This window comes from Eulemur rufifrons, chromosome 7, assembly GCF_041146395.1.
Source record: "Eulemur rufifrons isolate Redbay chromosome 7, OSU_ERuf_1, whole genome shotgun sequence".
NCBI classification, from domain to species: Eukaryota; Metazoa; Chordata; class Mammalia; order Primates; family Lemuridae; genus Eulemur; species Eulemur rufifrons.
The window spans coordinates 187,543,988-187,566,140 of record NC_090989.1 but is presented as its reverse complement, the minus strand read 5'-3'; the positions used below and the strand labels follow the sequence as shown (position 1 = coordinate 187,566,140).

The window sequence follows — 22,153 nt, the reverse complement described above, 5'->3', positions numbered from 1 at the left end:
GCATTTCATACTGTCTTGAGTGTGTGGCAAATTTAGTTTATGCCTATTTCTTGCTTAAATTGTTAGGACTTATTACATTAAGTTGTGCTGTACTTGCCTCACTACTTGGTTAGCTCCTTGAAGTCAAGAACCTTCCCTTATACACTGTTCTTTTCTTTGTGCTTGCCACAAAAATGCTTGTTAAATGAGGGGTGATGGATATCATTTACAGAGTTAGGATGTAGAAATCCTAATTTGATAGTTTGGGAATATTTTATTTCTTAACATGTTTATGTATCTTATTTCAAAATATATATTTTCAAATGGTAGGCAATAGAGATATCTAGCATGTTTATACAATACCCAGCCCAGGTCTGGCATGTGTGTTTCCTGTGTTTTACAGATAGAGTACACAGAGTGATGTATGTTGCTCATGGATTTGTGATGTCCTAGGGATCATTATATTTGACATATTTCCTTTCCCTAAAAATAGTTTAATTACATATATAAATGTGCATAGATTAGAGGTACTAGAAATTTAAGACTACAATAATATACCCTAGATGATGGATATATTTTAGGGCTTAAGTCAGATTTTGTTAGAAGTCAGGTTCCTGTATTATTAATATAGCTTAATTAACTTATTATGTTGCATTTTGTGTTTTTGCAGACTGTTCTCTCTGTATAAGAAAATTTCTATCCTATAAAACTCAATGTCCAACTTGTTGTGTGGTGAGTTTTTCTTTTTCTAACTTATTGATTGATTGGTGCAAATATTTCTGCTTTATCTACATGCAAAGCCCATGGGAAGATGTGTAGTTATTGAAGTACTCCTAAAGTACATGTAAGGAGAACTGGGCTTTGTTGAATTTTTCATTACGATTACTCATAACCTAAATGTATTTTAGGAAATAAAAATTAATTTTAAGATCAGGATGTAGCACTCTTTAATACTTATGACCTATGTTTTTATGGCTCCTAATTTTTTATTGTTTCTCACCTTTGGCAGAAACTCTGATGGTATGATTATTCAGTTGCAAAGGACTGGTCTAAGTATTTGTGCAGAAGGCAAAGAGATTCATGGCCGTTGGGCTTTCTCAGGCTAATGGGTAGCCTTACCTCTTTCCCCAACCAGATCTTCAGGGAAAACACTGGGAAATTTATTGTTATAGTTTCTGAAACTTTTCAAGTAATAGGAACAGGTGGAAAGGTAGATTAAAAGGGAAATTAAACATAAGTGGGAATAAAATGAGAAGAGGCAATGAGGTCTAATGGAAAGGACTAGCTAGAGGGTTTGGCTAGTTTGGCCGCTTTGGTAGGTACGTGGTATCAGGAAGTCATTGAATTTGTCTGAACTATTTCCCTATGTAAGAAATTATGCAGTTTGTCTCCCAAATTTGAGATCTTTACAATGATCTATACTGCCTTTGTCAAGATGATACCACTGAGGCAAACTGTGTATTCATGCTAAATAAGTACTGGATTTGTCATTTTTCTCTTGCATTCCTGAAAACCAATCTTATTTTTAAACTCTCTATGAACACTTAATGCCTCTTTCAATGTTACTGCTTAAAAGAGCCATCTCTCTTCTGTTTTTCAGGAGAAATTTTTGGGAAAGCTGAGTGTTGGCATTTTGAAGAAAGATTCTTGCTCATGTTAGGTTTTGTCTTAGTACTGAGTATATACGATTTTAACAGATGATTTGGAGAGTTTTTATCAGACTTCCAGTCAGCAGATACTAATTCACTATTTTAAAATTCCATATTAGTATGAGATAAATGAAATTTATTTTGAGGCTTTCCTGGAAGACTTAGTGGGATGGAGAGCCTCAGGAGGATGGGTCAGACATTTTCAAAAACAAGATTATGACAAGTTAATTATGGCTTTTGACCTTTTTCCATCTTTTTTTTTTTCCAGACAGTCACAGAGACAGACCTGAAAAATAACCGCATATTAGATGAACTGGTAAAAAGCTTGAATTTTGCACGGTATGATTTAATTGTGTGACTAACCTCTAACTACTTTTGCCTTTTATATGTGTTTTCACTTTACTCTGTGCACTTTTGGATTAGGAAATGCAGGATTTCCTGCATTTCCTTCACTTCTTTTAAGGGTGGAGGGAAGTGACAGTAGTCATTCACACATACAAAATCTAATAGTAATAAGATTTTCTTCCTTTACTTAACAAATTCTCCCGTTATAAAGAACAATTAAGAGTCAAAATACAGATTTGAGGACTTCTTTACTTTTAGGTGTTAGGATACTCCTTGTTTATCTTGTTTATCTTGCCCCAGCCCTAGAATCAACCATTTCTCCAAAGAGCTCCTTTTATTGGAGAATGTTACTTAGAAACCAGGATCTGGTGCAGCGTATGCTTGTTGCTACTGGGGTGTCATTGCTTCTAGCTCTCTAAGTGGACAGAGCTGGGTAATATATATATATATATATATATGTGTGTGTGTACATATGTGTGTGTTAACCCATGTATATGCACATATCTATAATTGGTTCTGTCATATATTAACCCATTAATTCTTAACCTGATTCACTCAGCATGTATTAAATGATGTGCAGTGTGAAATATGTAATTGCTTGTACTTTATAAAGCTCAGATATGCAGCTTTACCTCCTAGCTATCAAATGCATGAATGTGTGAGTTTGGTTATCCAAAGGGATATTAAAAGGCATGTTTTGCCAAACAATATCTTGAATTATTTTTAGTTTTAATCATACAAGTCAAGCAAGAATTTTTATTAAGAACATAGTGTGTTTAGATAACAGGTGCCTATATAGTTAAGTACAGTTATGTGTTGCTTAACAATAGGGATTCATTCTCAAAAATGTGTCATTAGGTGACTCTGTCATTGTGTGAATATTGTAGAATGTACTTAAACAAATCTAGATACAACTTACTACGTACCTAGGCTTCGTGGTATAGCCTGTTGTTCCTAGGCTACAAACCTGTACAGCATGTTGCTATACTGAATATTGCAGGTAATTGTAACACAATGGTATGTATTTGTGTATCAAAATATATCTACGCATGGAAAAGGTACAGTAAAAATACAGTATAAAAGATAAAAAATGGCATACCTGTATAGGGCACTTACCATGAATGGAGCTTGCAGGACTGGGAGTTGCTCTGGGTGAGTCAATGAGTGAGTGGGGAGTGAATGTGAAGGCCTAGGACATTACTGTGTACTACTGTAAACTTTATAAACACTGTATACTTAGGCCCTCTGAATTTATAAAATAAATATTTCTTTCTTCAATAATAAATTAACCTAAGCTTACTATAACTTTTACTTTATAAACTTTTAATTTATTTAACTTTTTAAAAATAATACTTAGCTTAAAACACAAACATATTATAACAGCTGTACAAAAATATTTTCTTTATATCCTTATTCTGTAAGCTTCGCTCTACTTAAATTTTTTTTTTTTTTTTTTTTTTTTTTTACTTTTTAAACTTTTTTGTTAAAGCAAAGACACAAACATACACATTAGCCTAGGCCTACACAGGATCAAGAGCATCAAGATGTCCATAGGTCAGCCTGAGCAAGAGCGAGACCCCGTCTCTACTAAAAATAGAAGGAAATTATCTGGCCAACTAAAAATATATATAGAAAAAATTAGCCGGGCATGGTGGCGCATGCCTGTAGTCCCAGCTACTCGGGAGGCTGAGGCAGGAGGATTGCTTGAGCCCAGGAGTTTGAGGTTGCTGTGAGCTAGGCTGATGCCATGGCACTCACTCTAGCCCGAGCAACAAAGTGAGACTCTGTCTCAAAAAAAAAAAAAAAAAAGATGTCCATAGGTGATAAGAATTTTTTGGCTCCGTTATAATGTTATTGGAACACTATTGTATATTTGGTCTGTCATTGAATGAAAAGTCATTATGTGGCTCATGAGTATATATGGCTTCCAGGCTTGTTGGAACATTCTTGGAGGTACCTTACATTGCTTCCAAAAGTATAAACATATTTCTTGCAATAGAATTGCACATTTCATTGGTTTGCATTCTGAAAATGATCAAGTTTAATACAGTCTTCCTTGGTATTCACGGGGAATTGGTTCCAGGACCCCTGATGAACCAAAATCTTTGGATGCTCAAATCCCTTACATAAAATGGTATAGCATTTGCATATAATCTACACACATATTCCCATATACTTAAAATCATCTCTAGATCACTTATAATATTTAATACAATATAAATGCTATATAAATAGTTCTTATACTCTCTTTTAAAATTTGTGTTATTTTGTATGGTGGTTTTTATTTTTTAAAATATTTTCAATCTATGGTTGCTTGAATCCATGAATGTGGAACTAGCAGATAGAGAGCTAACTGTACTCTGAACTCACTTACTATGATATTGTAGAAATTGGCTGGTTAGTTATTTCCTTAAGATCATAAAAAGATGGTGTACTTTCCTAGATTAAGAAACTCTGAAATTCCCTGATTCTTCTAATTAAAGGTATTGCTTTCCTTATTTTAAAGTCCTTCACCAGTTAGTTTTTAAAGTCTGTGAGAGGAAGGGGCTATGTCTCTTTTTTTCTTTTCTTCACTGTGCAGACTAAATTTAATCACTTGTTTAAATAGTAATAAAAATAGAATCTTTTATGGATTTTGTGCAGACTACAAAGGAGGGAAATTATTACCATATATATGATTTTTATATTAGGCAGTTTTCTTTGATGAGTTGTATCGACAACTCCAAATACAGAGGCAGAAGGCTGTGTATTTTACAGGAATTAGAGACTTTACACAGTTACCACCACTGGCACTTTTCACCATAGTTTGTACATATCACATGATCATCTTATATAACATTACATTTAAAAAATATATCTGAGTGACAGTTTTATAACATTCACACACCATGAGCTGGTTAAGGAAGCAATGCCACAGCTGCCTCCTGTAGTGCTTCACTGTTAGTAATAAGAACAGTTCATTGTGGTTAAAAGAAATTAGATAATCAGTATCAGGATCATCATCTTCCTCTTGTGTAATGTGCTGATTGGCACTCTCTTTGGCAGATGGCAAATGTCCAATACTGAGTCTTGCCTCTGAGGGTGACATACTTAGTCCTTCACTTCCATAATTTTGAGAGTCACAGTGTATCCCTTTTTCATTTTGAGAAATTTCATCAGGATTTGTAGGAGATTGACTGACATTATCACTAACAGTTGCATTTGTTTCATTGGGATTAAGATTATTCTCCTCAAATTGTCCATTTTCTCTGCAAGGAAAACTGTTTTTAGTGAGACTACCTCTGGTAGGGGCAGCCCTTCATGGTGAGGTTCTCAGGGCATAACGATGTTCTTGAGGTTCCGATAAAGACACAGTCTAAAACTGAAGGTGGTTCCGGCCCAGAGACTGGCATACTCTCAATACTTGTGTCTAGGTCATTATTGGTGTTTTCATTACGCTGCTCTTTTGAGGCACTGCTATCTCCCACCTCATCTACCTCCTCCTCACAATCCCTTAAAGTTGACTGAATTTCAGAAAGGGGGCAGTAGTCAGCTGATTAACATGTTCCGCAGGCAGGCAGGCAGTTACTGTTTTGTGGTCCTCCAACTTGACCTGCACTTCTGAATTTGTGCAAGGCATGTTATGGTCTGTATAACTGTACTCCTTCCTACTTTCAAGGAACATTGAGGTTTGGGTATCCAAATCCCCATTTTCAGCTGCTGATTTTTCCTGCAACACATAGGAACCAGTGCTATTTTGTTTAGTGTTTCCATCAGGCTGACAGTCATCACAGTTTATAACAGTTGAATCACTATCATCGACACGATTGACAGCCAAATAGCCTGTGATTTCTTCAACTACTGCAGAATTAAGTGGCCCTTCCTCACTGACATTCACCTTTTTAATTTCCCTTTTCTCACAATCATCCAGTATAAGACACTGACCGGCTTGTTTAGTCCTTTGAAAATCTGCATCATTGTCCACTACTATATTCCTCTGTTCTGCTGATTCCTTGTCTGGTTTTATAGGTGAATCTTCTGAACTATTTGGTGCTTCAGATCTAAGACAACAGTTAATTCTTTTTAAAACTGGTGAAACAGGTTCCGTTTGCCTTCTCTCACAATTTTGTACAGCCTGCCTTTCTATGTTATCCTTTTCAGAAGAAGAAAGTCCTCTTCCTAGGGCTTACCCATGATTCTCAGGTGCTTTGCTCTTTTAAATCAGTGGTTCTTCCATTATGATTTCCTGTCTGAATTTGCACAGGCTCTGGTCTCTTCTTTGGTGATCTTGATCGTACTTGAGAATGAGAAGAGATTTCTTCAGGGTGAGCAATGCTACGATTCCTTAAAGTTCTACCACAAAAAGATTCATCCAGGCCGTTTAAACCCACTGTTGATCTTGTAACACGAGTAGATCGGGAAGCAGCCGTGCTATGGCAGATCCCTATAATACGATCATCATGATCCGCTCGTTGGGAACCTGTACAACCAAAGATCTATCATTGTGGTGATATTATCTCTTTTCCTTATATCCTGAAGGAGTTGGAGCTATGATCTAGAATAGAGCTTAAGCATCAGGGTTTCAGACTCTCAGCTTCAGCGATGGAGAATACTAGAACCTCCTAAATTCCTTTAGCTGAGTTCTACCGGCATTAAGATAGACAGGATCCTGCAGATGTGTTTCTTAAAAGCCTGTTACACTTTTTTAAAAGTGTTTCGCCTAATATTTGATTCCCAATCATCTGTATTTATCTGTCATCACTGTTAATGTCCATGTTAGATTGAGACTTCAGGTATTAATTATTTACATGGTTGTACTAGCACAACTTGGTATCTTTCGCGCGGGGGGCGGTGGCGGCCGCGGCGCCTCCCCACGTGGCCACGCCCTGGCCCCCCGCACTTGTCTGGGCGGTCGCTGCCGCAGGAAGCTCGACGCCGGGGCCGTGTGTTTACAAGTGAATTTATTGGCTGTTTGATTTTTCTCTGAGACAGTAAAGTTACATCTCAAGGTGTATTTTTTCCTTCAGCTGGTACTAAAAGCATAACAGCCTCATTGCTACGAAAAAGGAAGCCTTGCAAATAATAGCATCTGTTTTTTGAAGAGAAGTGGTCAGTATCTGTGTGTTCACGGACCTTTTGGTAACTTAAATTGAGGCCTTGGAATGGTTGAACTCTCCTCTTCCCTTCCAAAGGAATAGGCTGTTTAATTATTCTTTATAGTAGGTGTGGTGGGGTGGGAAGCAGTCTTTGTAAAGTCGAGATAGATTATATAATTTGCTTCTCCCTCTGTTTGCCTTCTTGGAATTGCCATTGTTATTAGCATCATCCCGTGGCGACCATTTCTTGGACATTTGTCATGTGTACAGTGCTATGGTACTTCATTTGCAAAATTAGTAGGGATGAAATTTGTGCTAATCAATTTTATTACTTAAACTTTGGTTTAAGATTGATGAGGGAGGAACTTTAATCTTATGATTAAAATGTAAGATATTTATTTTGTTTGTCAATTTCATTTCTTCTTGTCTATTCCATCTATCATTGCCATCTTATGTGCCATTATGATTTTAAAAATTTAATATTCTAAAATGAATAATAAAAGGATATTGGAAATAATTTTAGAGGTTTTCAGACAAAAGACTGACATGCAGCTCTTACATTTTCTTCTGACTTGTGGCTTTTATTTTCAAAGAACATGTGTTTTATTCTTGACTTAGTTTTATTTAAAATAATGTTCTTAAGAACCCGTTGGGTTGAATAAAAATTTAATTAGAATATTGTTGTCTAAGTGGAACATCACTCTTGACCTAAGTAAGAAAATAATTGTTTCTCTGTTTTCATATAGCAGGCAGTTTCCATCTCTATTATTATTTTTAGGAATCGAGAGTAGAGAGCATCATTTACTGCTTTGATTTATCCACCATCAAGGTATGAGTTTTTCTATAAGCACTCAAAGTTTAAGAATTTAAACATTTTAGGTCACAGTCATGGTAGAGAATTCCTTTAGCAGCTCACAAAGTAGATGTAGAACATAATTTCACTTTTTTCTGGTGCAGTTTAAATCATACTGACTTTGAATTTAGGCAGACTGAGCTCCAGTCCTGGCCCTACTAATTCTCATGTAACTGCTCTCTGATACGTTGGTGCCCTAAGGTGCTAATAAGAATTTGTGCTTGAGTGAGCCTCTGCTTGTTTAGCTAAATGGTTCTAGACTGCTGTTTGCGTGTTTTCAGATCAGAACAAGCATTGCAGGGACTTTAGTTACTGAAGTCCATGGGCTTGATTGCATACATTTTATAGCTGCTCATGTCTACACGAAGGCCTATTTTGACTCTTGATTCTTAGCTGCATTCTGAAGAGGTAGGGTTATTGTATAGTTAACAAATGGGCAAGATTTCCCCATACTTTATTAAGTCAAAGTTACTTAGAGCAAAAAATCATGTGGAGAGTAATTTACTGGACTAAATGTCTGGATATCTGGGATCCTATCTGAGTGCCCTTCCTAACTAGCTGGGTGACCTAGAGCAAATCAGTAAACCTCTTTGGGACTTTATTTATTCATGTGTAAAAATAAGTATATTGATTTATCTTTGAGGATCTTTCCAGCTCTGAAAGTTCATAATTCATCAAACAGATATCTGAGTGCCTATGGTGTGCTGTTAGGCATTGCAATACCAGCTCACTTTAATATGAATTCAAAGGGGTGATGAAAATTAAGGGAAAATTACCAATTCAATTTAAGTCTAAGCATCAATTTTGGAACTAGTATTTTCACCCAGCTTATTTTTAAAGTATATGAATTGTCATAAACAATTTCATGGTTTTAAATGCCATTTGTACCATTTAAATGCCATGGCATGCAAATTTATATCTTCAGCTAGATCTTTGCCCAGAACTTCAGACTCCTATATCAAACTGTTTATCTCACATCTATACTAGGACCTCTTAAGATCAACTCTCGCTTAACATTTCTGAAACAAAACTCTCTTTCAGTTTCTCAGGTTAACAACCTTGGAGTCATCCTTGATCCTTGTCTTTTACACTGTTTAATCTGTCAATCCATTGGTAAATCCTGTTGGCTTTATCTTCAAAACACTTCCAGAATCTGACTGCTTTTCTTCTCCCTACCAATATCATCCTGGTGCAAGCCAGTGACAGCCCGTATTACTGTGATCACTTCCCAATGGTATTCTTATTTTTGTATTTACCCTCTTACAAGTGCTTCCTGAGGACAGCAACCAGAGTGATTCTTTTAAAATAAAAAGTCAGACCATGCTTAAAACCATCCAGTGGTGGTTCCCCATCTCATTTGGAGCAAAAGCCTAAGTCCTCTCAGCGGCAGTCCTCTGGTCCCTGCATAGTCTTGTTCCCTCTCAGACTTTATCTCCTACCTCTCTCCGTTTTGTTTATTCAGATTTTCCTAGTAGCCTTCTTGCATTTCTCAAACATGTTAATTGTACCCTGACCCTAGAGATTTTGTACTTGCTGTTATTTCTAGGTGAAACAGTGTTTCCTGAGATAGCCAAGTGGTTTATTCTCTCCACTTTCTTTGGACTCTTCCTTAGTCACTCTGCTTTCTTTGGATTCTGTTTGTCACGGGTCATCTTCTCAGTGAGGCCTTCTCCGACCATCCTATAAAAAAGAGTATCAAGTATTGGCCAAGTGTGGTGGCTCATCTCTATAATCCCAGCACTTTTGGGAGGCCAAGGCTGGAGGATTGCTTGAGGCCAGAAGTTTGAGAACAGCCTAGGCAACATAGCAAGACCCAGTCTCTACAAAAAATTAGCCAGGCATGGTGGCATGTGCCTGTAGCCTCAGCTACTTGGGAGGCTGAGGCAGGAGGACTGTGTGAACCTTGGAGTTCAAGGTTGCAGTGAGCTGTGATTGCGCCATTGCACTCTCTAGCCTGGGCTACAGAGCAAGACTGTCTCCAAAACAAAAAGAAAAGAGACTCAAGTATAAAGAGTATCTCCTCATACTTGGCTTCATTTTTTTTAATAGCACTTTCCTCATATATTATGTTTATGTTTATTCTTTTCCCCTACTGTAGTGTAAGCTTCATGAGGACAGAGACTTTGTTTTGATCTCCATTATATTTCTCTGTCAAAAGTAGTTGGCAGCCGGGCACGGTGGCTCACGCCTGTAATCCTAGCACTCTGGGAGGCCCAGGTGGGAGGATCGCTCGAGGTCAGGAGTTTGAGACCAGCCTGAGCAAGAGTGAGACCTGGTCTCTACTAAAAATAGAAAGAAATTATATGGACAACTAAAAATATATAGAAAAAATTATCCAGGCATGGTGGTGCATGCCTGTAGTCCCAGCTACTTGGGAGGCTGAGGCAGGAGGATTGCTTGAGCCCAGGAGTTTCAGGTTGCTGTGAGCTAGGCTGACGCCACGGCACTGTAGCCAGGACAAAAGAGTGAGACTCTGTCTCAAAAAAACAAAATTAAAAAAAAAAAAAAAGTAGTTGGCACTTGAATAAATTAATGAATTTTAACTTTAACATGGGGGATAATTATATCATGGCATTGGTGTTACAGTTTGTCCGTCTTTATCAGCATGTACTGATGTAGGAGAGAAAATTAGTAGAATTATTTGAATTGTGAAGAAAAGCAAAAATAGTAATCTCTAGGTAGACACTTAGCTGAAAAGGACTACCACTGTGTAGCATGGAAATGATTCATTGGTGAAAATTTTATCTATTAGTTGAATAGTATCTGCTTTACTAGTAGATGAGATGAAAGCTTTTTAAGAACCTTCTTTGTACCAAATTCAGATCCTGGAAGGAAAAGGGACTATTGTGGTTCTATACTTTTATCTTATTTCTGTTTCTTCTCAAAGACCAAGATCCTTAAGTTTTTGTTTTAACCTCCCTTCTATTGTAGCTTTTATTTATTTATTTTCAAACTTCTTATTGTGGAAAAATTCAAACATATACAAAAGTAGAGAAAATAGTATAGGGAACTCTCCTCTGACCCCCACAAAGTGCCTATCCCTTAACTTAAACATTTATCAGCTCATGCACAATCTTAATTCTTCTATACATCTCCTTATCCTCCCTAAATCCTGATTATTTATTTTAAAATATTAGATATGCCTATTACTCTTAGGACACAATTAAAAGGGTCAGAGAACATTCAGATTATGGCTATCAATTAGATATAATATGAAGCAGAACATCTTGATGTAAATAGAATTTTTGTGAATTTCTATAAAACTGTGAGGCAGAATAAAATAATTGCTGTGTTGAGTCTTTTTATACCATTTCCTGTCGAATGAAGCAACTAACCCCTAGGTGGTGTGTGTGTTAATAGAGTGGTTTTTTTGATTTGAGGCCGATAGAAAAAGGGAGATCCAATCCAGTAATATGTCAGGTTGTAAACATTTGATCTTCTTCTGAGTCTTCCAATTTCAGGTGATATTATATGGATAAATTTTTTGTCCATTTTTTTAATAGACATTTGCGTTGTTTCTAGTTTTGTCTATTGTGATACAGCTGCTGCAAACATTCTTTTACATGTCTTTTGGCATATATTTCTCTTGGCATATATCTAGAAGTGTGATTGCTAGGTCATAGGATAGGTATTCATTTGTTTGTTGGTATCTTTAAAGCTAGTTTCCAAATTGTTAGAATCTGTTATACTCTCACTAGCAAAATGAGAGTTCTAATTGCTCCATGTCTTCACCAGTGTTTGGTATTGTCTTTTTAATTCTAGCTTTTCTAATTAGTGTATCAGTGAGGTTCCTTAAATTGTTATTATTCTTACTATTTCTTGATTTTTTAAAACTGTGGTAAAAAATACATAGTGAAATACATAAAGCAAATTTGGATTTTGATCATTAAATTTTGATAAATGCATACATCTATATAATTACTATTACAATCAAGATAGAAGATTTCCATCACCATAGAAAGTTCTCTTACTCTGCTTCTAGTCAATCTCCACCCCCAGAGGCAACCACCATTTAGTTTTCTGTCATAACAGATTGTTCTTAAACTTTCTGTAAATGGAATCATACAGTATATACTCTTTTCTTTCACTTCACATACTCTTTCTGTTATTTGTCTGTTTTTGTGTGTATCGGTGTTCACTCTTTTTTATTGCTAAATAGCATTGCATTATATGAACATACACAATTTATTTGTCTATTCATCTATTGATAGATTTAGATTATTTCCAGTTTATTGCTATTGTAATAAAAGATGCTCTGAAGATTTGTATGTAATCTTTGTGTAGGCATATACTTGTACTTCTTTTCGGTAATTATCTAGGAATGGAATTTCTGGATTATAGGATAGATGTATGCTTAACTTTTTAAGAAATTGGCAAACAGTTTTCCAGTGTGGTTGTACCATACCCACCAGCAGTGGATGGGATTTTTAGTTGCTCCACATGCTGGTTACTGTTCAGTATTGTCAGTCCTTTTAGTTTTATGCATTCTATTGGGTGTGAAATGGTAGCTCATTGTGATTTTATGCATCTCCTGATGACTAATGTACCTTTTTTCATGTGCTTGTTGACTATTCTTACATCTTTGAAATGTCTTCCGGTTTTTTGATCAATTTTTAAAAATTGTATGTTTGCCTTTTTCTTATTGATTTGTAGAAGTTCTTTATGTATTTGGTCAAATATATATATTGCAATTTTTGTCCTCCTGTCCATGCCTTGCCTTTTCATTTTCTTAAGGGTATCTTTTGATGAGCAAATGTTTCAATTTTGATCAAGTCTAGTTTCTCTTTTCTCTCTTTAATGATTTGTGCTTTTTTAGTCTAAGAAATCTTTGCTTGTCAAGGTTTTTTGATATGTTTTCTTCTAAAATTATTATAGTTTTACATTTAGGTCTATGAACCTATTCAAGTTAATTTTTGTACGTGATGGAGGTAGCAGTTGGGATTTATTTTTTCTCAACAAATATTCATTTGTTCCAACATTGTTTATTAAAAAGACCCACTATATAGCAATGGCTCCTTTGTTGTAAATCAAGTGACTGTGTTTGTGTGGGTCTGTTTCTGGATACATTATGTTTCATATTCTCTTTGTCTTCCATTAAGCTAATATTGCAGTTTCTTTAATATTGTAGCTGTACTATAAGTCCTTAAAATTTGGTAGTTCAAGTTCTCTAACTCTTGTCTTCTTCAAGACTACTGGCATTCTAGGACCTTTGCATTGCCATGTAAATTTTAGAGTGAATGTATCATTTCCATCCCCAAAAAGTGGCTTGTATTTTAATTAGGATTGCATTTAATCTATAAATTGATGTGGGAAAAATTGGGCATCCTAACATTGTTGTGTCTTCTAGTCCCTAGACGTGGAATATCTCTTTATTTATTTAGGCCTTTTATTTCTCTAAGCGATGTTTTGTAATTTTAAGGACATAAGTTTTGCACACTTTTGTTAAATTTATTCATAAATACTAATACTTTTTATGGCTTTTTAAGTGGTATTAAAATTTTATTTTCTGTTTGCTAATATACAGGCACAACTTTAATTTTTGTTTATTGACATTATATCCAGTACCTTATGAAAATTCACTTATTAATGCTAGTTTTTTATAGATTCTTTGGCGTTTTCTGTATATATGTAATCTTTTTATCTATAAATGAAAGTTTGCTTTCTTTCTTTGCAATCTTTTACCTTTTATCTCCTTTTCTTGGGGGGTGGGGTGGGGATCTTACCAAATAGGCTAGGACCTCCAGTATAATTTTAAGAGAAATGATGGTAGTAAATAGACATCCTTATCTTGTTTTCAATCTTAGGAAAAGATGTTCAGTGTTTCACTAATGACTGATATTAGCTGTAGGTTTTGTGAAAATATCTTTTATCAAATTAAGAAAATTTCTTTCTGTTCCTGATGTTTTGAGTGTTTTTTATTATGAGTGGATGTTAAATTTTATCAGAGGCTTTTTCTACCTTTATTGAGATGATTATATAATTTTTCTCCATTATTTTACTAATGTGATGGATTGCATTGATTGACTTTGCAAATAGTAAACCAGTCTTGTATTCTGGAATAAATCCCACTTGGTCAGGATGTATTATGTTTTAAAAATTTATCTCACATTTTTTTAATATTTCACTTAGGATTTTAGTGTCTATATTTATGAGAGATTATTGGACTATAATTTTCCTTTTCTACAATGTGCTTGTGTGATTTTGTTATCAAGGCTATGTTGGCTTCGAAATGTTAGGAAGTATTCCTTCTTTTCTATTTTCTGGATGAGGTTATGTAATATTTATATTATTTTTTCCATAAATATTTGGTAGAATTCACCAGTGAAGCCATCTGGGCCTAGAGTTTTCTATGTAGGAAGATTTTAAATTATAGCTTCAATTTCTTTAATAAATAATAAGGACTCTTCAGATTTTCTGTGTCTTCCTTTGTCAGTTTTGATGAATAGTGCTTTTTGAGGAATTTGTCCATTTCATCTAAAATTTCACATTTATCATTATAAGGTGTTCTAATGATACATAGTGTCCTTTAATTATCTGTTGATTTCTGTAGGATTTATAATGATTTCTCCTTTTAATTCTTTGTTTTATTAATTGTATTTTCACTTTTTTTTTTTCTTGTTTAGTCTTAGTGGTAGGGATCTAATACTTTGTTAAATTTTCAAACGAACTTTTGGCTTTGCTCATTTTCTCTTTATATATACCTCTTTTCTATTTCAATAGTATCTGTTATCATTTCCTTTCTTCTTTGGATTTAGTCTGTTTTTCATTTCCTACCCTTTTAAGTTCGAAGCTTAGAATATTGGTTTTCATTTTTTCTGTTGTCAATAATTTTCCCTCTAGGGACTGTTTTGGCGAACCTACATGCCATCTGTCATTCAACTCAGAATATTTTCTACTTTCCATTGTGATTTGAACTATAGGGTTGTTTAGGAGTGTGGTGCTTAATTTCTTAACATTTAGAAATTTTCTAGCTATCTTTCTGTCACTGAATTTCATGTGAATTCTTTTTTTCATCAGATTTGAAAATTCTCAGCCTTTGATTTTTCTAATATTGGTTATTTTCCATTCTCTCTTTCTGCTCTTTCTCGATTCCAATTATGTCCTATTATCATACTTTTTTTTTTTTTGTCTGTTTCTCTCTGTGCTTCAGTTTGGATATTTTCTGTTGACCTAACTTTAAGTTTACTAATACTGTCTTCTGTCTGCTGTTATACCCAATTTAGATGTGGTATTTTGCAATTATAGACTGTTCATTTGATTCTTCTTATGGATTTTGTGTCTCTCTCATAATACATTATCTTTTTGTCCATATTTCTGTGTTTTCTTCTTTTTTCTTTAACATGTTTATCATAGTTTGAGGTCCTTATCTGCTAATGCCACTCTTTGGATCACTTCTGAGTCTGCTTCTATTGAATATTTTTTTTAATTGAAGATTTTATTGAGATAATTGTACATTCATACAAGCTGTAAGAAATAACACAAAGAGATTGTATTGTACATTTTGCCCAGTTACCAAAGGTAACATTTTGTAAAACTCTAGCATAATATCACAACTAGGACATTGGCATTGAGTCAATCCACCAATCAGATTTCCCTAGTTTTACTTGTACGCATTTGTATGTGTGCATATTAAGTTCTAAAATTTAATCACCTGTATGTGTTTGTGTATCCACTAGCACAATAAAGACACTGTACAATTCCAACTCCACAAGGAGTCTTGTGTTACTCTTTTATAATTACACCCATGTCCCTCCCAACCCGTCATACCTACAACCCTTACCTTTGGCAACCACTAATCTACCCTCCACTTCTAAAGTTTTGTCATTCTATTGAATATTTTATCTCTTGATTAGTAGTTACTTTTTCTTGTTTCTTTACATGTTCAATAATTTTTAAATGTGTGCTGAGTATTGTAGGTGAAATGTTGTAGAAGCTGTGAATTATCTTTGTTGGAAAGATAAATTTTGACAGGCAGGAAATTACTAGCTCATCACCTTTGTTCTTTCAAGGCCTGTTGTAGTGTTTTATTAGGTAGGGTCTGTTTTGGTTTTGTTTATATTTCCACAATGTGGTCCTTTTCCTAAGGTATGACCTTTGTGGGGTCTCACCTGAATGTCCATGGTTTTCACTAAGGTTTCTCAGCTTTGGCTGGGCTCAAACACCAATAGTTTTCCAGCACTAACCTTTGGAATCTCAGTTTCCCAGTATCTGTTTCCTACTAGATCTCCTGTGCTTTTGTCTCATCTTGAGCAGCCCTGGAGATGAGCAGGAATGAAGGAGAATTTCTAAGCTGCCTTTCTGTAGCAACCTTGTACCAAGTACCCTGTTCCCCCAATCCTAAGAACCTTTACCCAGAACTCTGATCCCTGTTTCCTCTACCCTGTGAGAGGAGAAGTTCCTGTTTGGACTTCAGTTCAATACTTGGCACCTAGAAAATGCTTCCAGGGTAAAATCTTGAGGGGAAGTTGGATCACTTCATGTGTTTCTTTTCTCAGGGATCACAGCGTTATGTTGATTTCAGTCCAGTGCCTATGAACAGTTGTTTTATATGTTTTATCCAGATTTTAGAGTTATTTATGGATGGAGAGTAATCAGCTATTCCCCATGGCCAGAACCTGATGTCCCTCCATTTTCTTTTGTAGGCATATTGACTGCCTTTTAAGTCAGATTTATTGCTTTGTGTTTTATTCTAGAAGAAACACTTTGGTTTGGTTGTCATTGTAGTATAAGTTCTATATGTCAGAGAAACAAGTGTTAATTGGGAAAGCAGCTTATGTCAGTTAGTTTGTTATGCTTAATTTGATATTTTAATTATTGTGTTTTTTGTGCTTCAAGGAATCATCTGTTGCAGTTTGCTTTAGAGTCACCACCCGTATCTCCTGCATCTTCCTCTTCAAAGAACCTTGCTGTCAAAGCACACACTCCTGTAGCCTTCAGACATTCTTTAAAGCAGGGGAGCAGGTTAATGGACAATTTCTTGATCAGAGAAGTGGGTGGTTCTACATCAGAGTTGTTAAGAGAAAATAAAAGCAAATTGAGCCCTCGAAAAGAGGCAAGCACTACTGCAGAGACCAGAGAGACCCATTCTGTAGAAAAGATGGCTCCAGGCTCCTCAGTTGCTGATGGTCCTGAGTCACCATCTACGTCCACTTTGAAACAAGTTACTAAAGGTAGGAAATTATTTTCATATGTGTATTTTCTTACTTAATGGCAATCTTCTTATCCTCATGACACAATAAATAGGTAGCATTTTTGAGGGGGAAAGGAAAAACTAGATTTCACCTTATCGCATTCTGAGATGTAGTCTGTGCTTCTAGGTATATTTGTTCTCTCTCTCTCTCTCATAGGGTAGGAATTCAGCCTGCAAAAATGAAACAATTTTTATTAGTTCATAATGTATGGCAGTAGCTTTCTATTTTTTAGCTTTTAATGTTCTCCCCATTCAACCTGTCAGATCCTGTTTAATTATAAAGAGCTCTTTTTATCTTATTATATCACTGCTTGAATGCCTCCATGCTTTTCTGCCTGACCTTTAAAGCGTTTGATAATTTGAGCCCTACCCTAGCTATCCCAACCTTATTTCACACCTATCCCTCTCAGAAATCCTTCTCTAACCAAGCTGATCTCCCCACTGTTCCTCCAACATGCCCAGGGATTGATAAACTTCAACTTGCAGGGCAGATCTGGCTTGCCACCTATTTTTGTAAATAAAGGTTTATATACCCATTTGTTTACATATTGTCTATGACTGCTTTCATGTGACAGTGGCAGAGTTGCATATGTAAAAGAAGCAATATGACCGATAAAGCTTAAATTCTTTACTCCTTTGCCCTTTTCTAAGAATGTTTGCCAATCCCTGGTCTATACCTTTCCAGACTCTATCCAGATCCTAACTATTCTTTGGTTATGTGAGAAAACATTGATATCTCACATCACTAAAGTGCTATGAAGTGCTATAGCACTTGTTTTCTGGGCTGTGTTGTATGTCATTTGCTTAACTGGTGCTTGTTTAACTTTTTGTTTCTGTGTCTTTGGTGCCATTGAAGTTTTAAGCATCTTTTAGGCAGAAACTGTCTTAGACATCTTTGGTATACTCATACTATACACAGTGCAGAAATGTTAGTGCTTATTAAATTTAGATTGAAATTAGTTTATTAGTACTCACATGTTTACACTTCTTAAGGATATATAAAATTCACTTACGTTCTCTAGTATGTCTCATCCTTGGTCAGTCTTTTTTTTTTTTTTTTTTCCCCAATTGACAGTTTTTATTGTAGTGTTATTAGCTTGATAGTAAGCTGTTTTTCCCCTAGCAGAACATTTTTTTCAAATGAAATCTTACAACGAACTATAACCTGTAAAGTAAATAAAATTGGCCCTGCTCTGTTAAAATAGGGATGGAGGGCCTGGAGATTGTGCTGTTCTATCTGACCTCCCCCTTGTCCACTGCCTATTATCCATGGTGGTTTCTAGGCCTTGAGATACCTCCACAGATCTCTGCAACTTGATAAAACACTTTGAGAATGATTGCATTTCCTAATTTTAACATTATATATGCAATTACAAATGAGAGCTAAATTAACAAACTTGTGGCCAGGCATGATAGCTCACACCTGTAATCCTAATACCCTGGGAGGCCGATGTGGGAGAATTGTTGAGAGTTTGAGATGATCCTGAGCAAGAGTGAGACCCTGTCTTATAAAAAAATAGAAAAATTAACTAGGCATGGTGGCATGTGCCTATAGTACCAGCTACTCTGGAGGCTGAGGCAGGAGGATGGCTTGTACCCATGAGTTTGAGGCTGCAGTGAGTTATGATCATACCACTGCACTCTAGCTAGGACAACAGAGTGAGACCCTATCTCAGAAAAAAAAACAAAAACAAAACTTGTAACCATTGACAAAATTGAGCAGTAGTTGGCCCAACCCAATAAATGCTTTAATTTAGCTGCACCCATCCCCTGCCCCACCCCCAGGCCAGTACGTCTTATGCAAGTTGTTACCATTGCTTCTATGCTGAAAATGGATAGCTCCTAAGACTTGGGGAAATTTAAGATTAGTTTTATAGTTTGGTCATACCTTGGTAGAAAAGATTACCTAAAGCGTTTTCTAATAAACTAATTTCCAAACTTATTTGCAGTCTCTTTCTTTTCTCTAGGTCCGGAACTCTAATTGTGTGACTTCCTACAATTTAGCCATTACCTAGTAACAAGCCTGTCCCACTCCGGTTCCCCTGATGGGTCATTCTTTTTCTTTTCTGCCTAAGTGCATTTTGGGATTCTTTTTTTTACCTTAATTGCTGAAAGTGGCAGCTTGTATTATTTTTGCCCTTTCTACAGCTAATAAAGCCTCTTTTTCTCTTTTTAAAAAATACAGTGGATTGTCCTGTTTGTGGGGTTAACATTCCAGAAAATCACATTAATAAGCACCTAGACAGCTGTTTATCACGTGAAGAGAAGAAGGAGAGTCTCAGAAGGTAAGAAAGTTGAGCATAACTATTGAGCTACTGTAGGTGTCTCTTGTACTTTATAAACTTAAAAAAAAATATAGTATTCATTTTATCTGGGTGACCAGTTGCATATTACCTCTCTCACTTGCTTCTTCCGTTAATCCTGTTAGTGAGCTCTTTCAGTCCCTCTCCTCCTGTTCTTTTCTCAGGTCCCACTTTGCCAAATATAATTAGCTGTATTGAATATTTGAACTGCTACTAAACTTTGACTTAATAGGAAATTAGTAACTTAGGATTCAATCCTTTTCAAACTTTTTTTCTTCTCTTAGAATTTTAGAACTACCATAAAGCCCCTTGGCCAAAGAAGGCAAGATTAGACTCTTGAGTATAGAACATGTAAACTCTTTCTTTGGTTCTTAGGATGCTCAGAAGTTTTAAAATTTTAAATAGAATTTTTCAAAAATTTATTTATTTTTGACTAGGCAATTATATACACGTGATATAAAATGGTACAAAAGGGTATGTATGAAATGTAATGTTCCCCCCAACCCCAAACCACCCACGTGACATAACTAATAAATTGTCAGCTCAGTATTTGTGCCTAAACTACGGTGCTGTTCTGCCTCCCTTGTCCATTAACAGTGATTTCTTAAACCAGTCCACTAAGTTGTTCAGGAATGAAAGTTGAGTCACAGTTAAATTGCAGGGTATTAAGGAATCAGTGGTTAATGAAGATAAACAGAAGCTGCAAATTAGATGAGTTCAGTGATTAAGGTAGGAAGAGAGATGAAAGAGTATTTGGGGAAAGGAGTGAACAGCAAGATCAAGGGAAGATTTTATTTTTAAGAATAGGGATTAAGCCTTCAGTCTCCTTCCTTCCACTCTCTCCAAGGAAAGAGCAGATGATAAATAGAACAAAGTAGGGAGCACAAGGGATCAGAGTCTGATAATGATGTTTTCCTAGATAAGCAAAAAGGACTTTTCTTCTGAAATAGGAGGAAAGGGGAAGAGAATAGGTGATAAATCAGAGATATTTGGAAACTAAGAGGAAGGAAGCTGAAAAAAATTAATGATATCTAGGAAGCAGGGATGAATAGAATGATTGGCTCTTATGTTTGATCTGTTTTGAAGGACTTTGAAGATTATTTTCTAAAAACTGTTAATAAGGCAGAGCCATCTTATTATTTTTATGATTAAAGAAAAGGTATCACTTAATTCTTATGAATAAATTTAGAGTGAATGCACGTTCCAAGGGACTGACTCATGCTGTTATAACTTACAAAAGCTAACACATAAAACACAGTGGTGCTTTATTAATTTTAATTTATGATGGGGGGCATACTTGAGTCCAAACCTGCTGCAGTCTTGCATGCACAATACTTCCACCTAGTGGGTACATTTGTTGATGAGAATAAAGTTCAGATTTTTAGGTTGCTTAGTTAGTAGAGATTTGGAATAAATGAAACTGGATACTCCTAAGGATTATTTCCCATAAACCAGGAGAGTCTGATGACCTGCTTTTCTCTTTAGAAATATTTCTTCCCAAAGAATGAGTTGGGAATGTAGAAGCTGAGTATTTTCTCCTTGAAGAGTAAGGAATCAGTATTGATAATCTTGCTTGTAATCCTGTTTTTCTAATGTATCCATCGTATCTCTGACACATTTGGCACTGTCAATTCTATCCAAAGACATACTCATTCAAGTGTAATTAAGTTCTAATGGTGGTTCCAAATCCTGCTCCAAACAATACTACCAGTTGCTCAGTAGTACAACTTAGAAGCACTGCCTACTATATTGCCCTCTTAGTGTGTTAAAGGCTCTAAGAATTCCTATATTAGGGATAACAATTTGTTTAATCCAGTAATTCGTAAATTTATTTGACCTCAAACCCTTTTTGTCCTCATAACCTTCATCTGGCAAAACCGGTATTTGTGATGACACATTGAGGGAAACATTGAGCCACATCTCTTTTTAGTTGTATCATGGCCTCGGGGTTTGGTTACATAGAACTGGCTCTGTCAGGCTGGGTGCAGTGCTCATGCCTGTAATCCCAGCACTTTGAGAGGCCGAGATGGAAGGATTGCTTGAGGCCAGGAGTTTGAGACCAGTCTGGGCAACATAGGGAGACCTCATCACTACAAAAAAAAAAAAAAAAAATTAACTGGGTGTGGTGGCACGCACCTGTAGTCCTTACTGCTCAGGAGGCTCAGGCAGGAGGATCACTTGAGGCCAGGAGTTTGAGGTTACTGCAGCCTGGGAGACAGAGCGCTAGAGAAGAGGCCTTGCCAGCTTTTCAGTCTCCTCCACAACATCCTGACAGGCCATCTCCAGGATGTGGATGGCAGCACTTAACCAGTCTATATAAAATTATGTCAGTGGTTCACAGTGATTCAAAGAATGCGCTCTTACTTTGATGTCCCAGATTCTCAGCCCCCTTAAATGTATTACTCAGTTTTACTAAATCATGGAAGAACGATCAATGTTATTTTTATGTTTGGGGAAACATCAGGCTGCATATTTTAAAATTCTTGATAGAAATTGTTGATCTCTGGTAGTGCTTTTCATTGTAAATGCCAGCGAACAATAAAGTTCTCCATTAGAATTTTACAGTCATAAATTTAATCATCTATCCTTGATAAAATAAATGTTTTAGATACAGACTTAATGAGTCCTCCCTCCCTGTGTGCTTGTATAAACACCTACAGAAAGATTCAGCTGTTACTACCTGCTGTGATTTTATTTTGCCATAATTTTATCAGTCTTGTAGCGGGAGAGCAATTTTCAGAAAAATATAATCTGTTGAG

General features: G+C 35.8%; 1 protein-coding gene and 1 pseudogene across 1 annotated transcript in view; one reads left to right on the top strand and one right to left on the bottom strand.

Moving 5' to 3' along the window:
• The window catches only part of RAD18 (RAD18 E3 ubiquitin protein ligase), a 129,355-nt gene that overhangs the window by 25,593 nt on the left and 81,609 nt on the right, over window positions 1-22,153 (top strand). Inside the window, exons 3-6 of the mRNA XM_069473849.1 lie at window positions 650-711; window positions 1,897-1,967; window positions 16,737-17,071; window positions 19,277-19,376. Of these exons, the coding sequence (XP_069329950.1) occupies window positions 650-711; window positions 1,897-1,967; window positions 16,737-17,071; window positions 19,277-19,376 (568 nt within the window). The remainder of the gene's footprint in view (window positions 1-649; window positions 712-1,896; window positions 1,968-16,736; window positions 17,072-19,276; window positions 19,377-22,153) is intronic.
• Window positions 4,789-16,021, bottom strand: LOC138387822 (ZZ-type zinc finger-containing protein 3-like; annotated as a pseudogene).